Source organism: Penaeus monodon, chromosome 28, assembly GCF_015228065.2.
Source record: "Penaeus monodon isolate SGIC_2016 chromosome 28, NSTDA_Pmon_1, whole genome shotgun sequence".
NCBI lineage: Eukaryota > Metazoa > Arthropoda > Malacostraca > Decapoda > Penaeidae > Penaeus > Penaeus monodon.
Genome location: NC_051413.1, coordinates 18893080 through 18894025, shown reverse-complemented (window position 1 = coordinate 18894025; position 946 = coordinate 18893080). Strand labels below are relative to the sequence as shown.

General features: G+C 42.6%; 1 protein-coding gene across 1 annotated transcript in view; it reads left to right on the top strand.

The window, feature by feature from the left end:
• The window catches only part of LOC119591093 (tachykinin-like peptides receptor 99D), a 37171-nt gene that overhangs the window by 292 nt on the left and 35933 nt on the right, over positions 1-946 (top strand). Inside the window, exons 2-3 of the mRNA XM_037939813.1 lie at positions 180-291; positions 651-883. Of these exons, the coding sequence (XP_037795741.1) occupies positions 180-291; positions 651-883 (345 nt within the window). The remainder of the gene's footprint in view (positions 1-179; positions 292-650; positions 884-946) is intronic.

Genomic DNA, 946 nt, shown 5'->3' with positions numbered 1-946 from the left:
CAGCAAATAGACCAAGGTTATCATACTCATTATAAATTATATCAGCATCACATTATTGTGCTGTTTTTACTAGTACCTAAGCCAAGGTTGTGTATTTTCTGAAATACTGGCTTGTCAAAAAGTCTATGTAAACAGGAAGACTGATGAAATTTTGTGGATCCACATGCGTTTGGGACCAGTTGGCTAGATACTGGTTGCTGCGTGGGTCATCGCCTGGAGCCAGGATGGAATTCAGTATTCTTCACCACTGTGATTCTTTCTAGAAAAATTGGATCCTGTTTAAGATGTGTGGTAGACTTGCATATTAAACTGTGATCTTAGTATCCGAATCAAGGATGAATTTGCAGGATTCTTCAGTATTTTAGATACGGATTTTTGGGTAGTGGGAAAGTTTTACTTTTTAAATGCTCTTGTTACTATTTTCATCAATACAGTCAAAAGCAATCTCAGTTGGTGTGCAAGGCAGAGGGTTTTTAATTCTACCCATAATCGGTGGTTAAAAAAGGTGATTCATGCGGAGAAATGATCTCTCTGCCAAATCCTTAAAAGACATCCTAACCGTCTTGGCACAAAAGGACTCGATGTAAAGCTAAATCATTGTAGGTCTATCTATTATTGCACCTCCCTAGACTTGACTAACTCCACTCATCTCTTTCAACCCATTCAGATACGTGGCCATCATGTACCCTCTCCGACCACGAATGGGCTGGAAAGGGACGATTCTCATCGTGGTATGGATCTGGGTATCGTCCATCTTCATATCGATGCCCAACATGTTGTTCTACACGACCGCAGCTCTGCCAATTAAGGACGGAGGGGAGAGGATCGTGTGCTACGGAGCCTGGCCGGATGGAGACCAAGGGGAGAGTCATCTCGAATACGCGTAAGTTGGCGATTGTGTTTCGCTCGAGTTGTTGATTTGTCGGAAACGGGGGTTTTGGTCTGA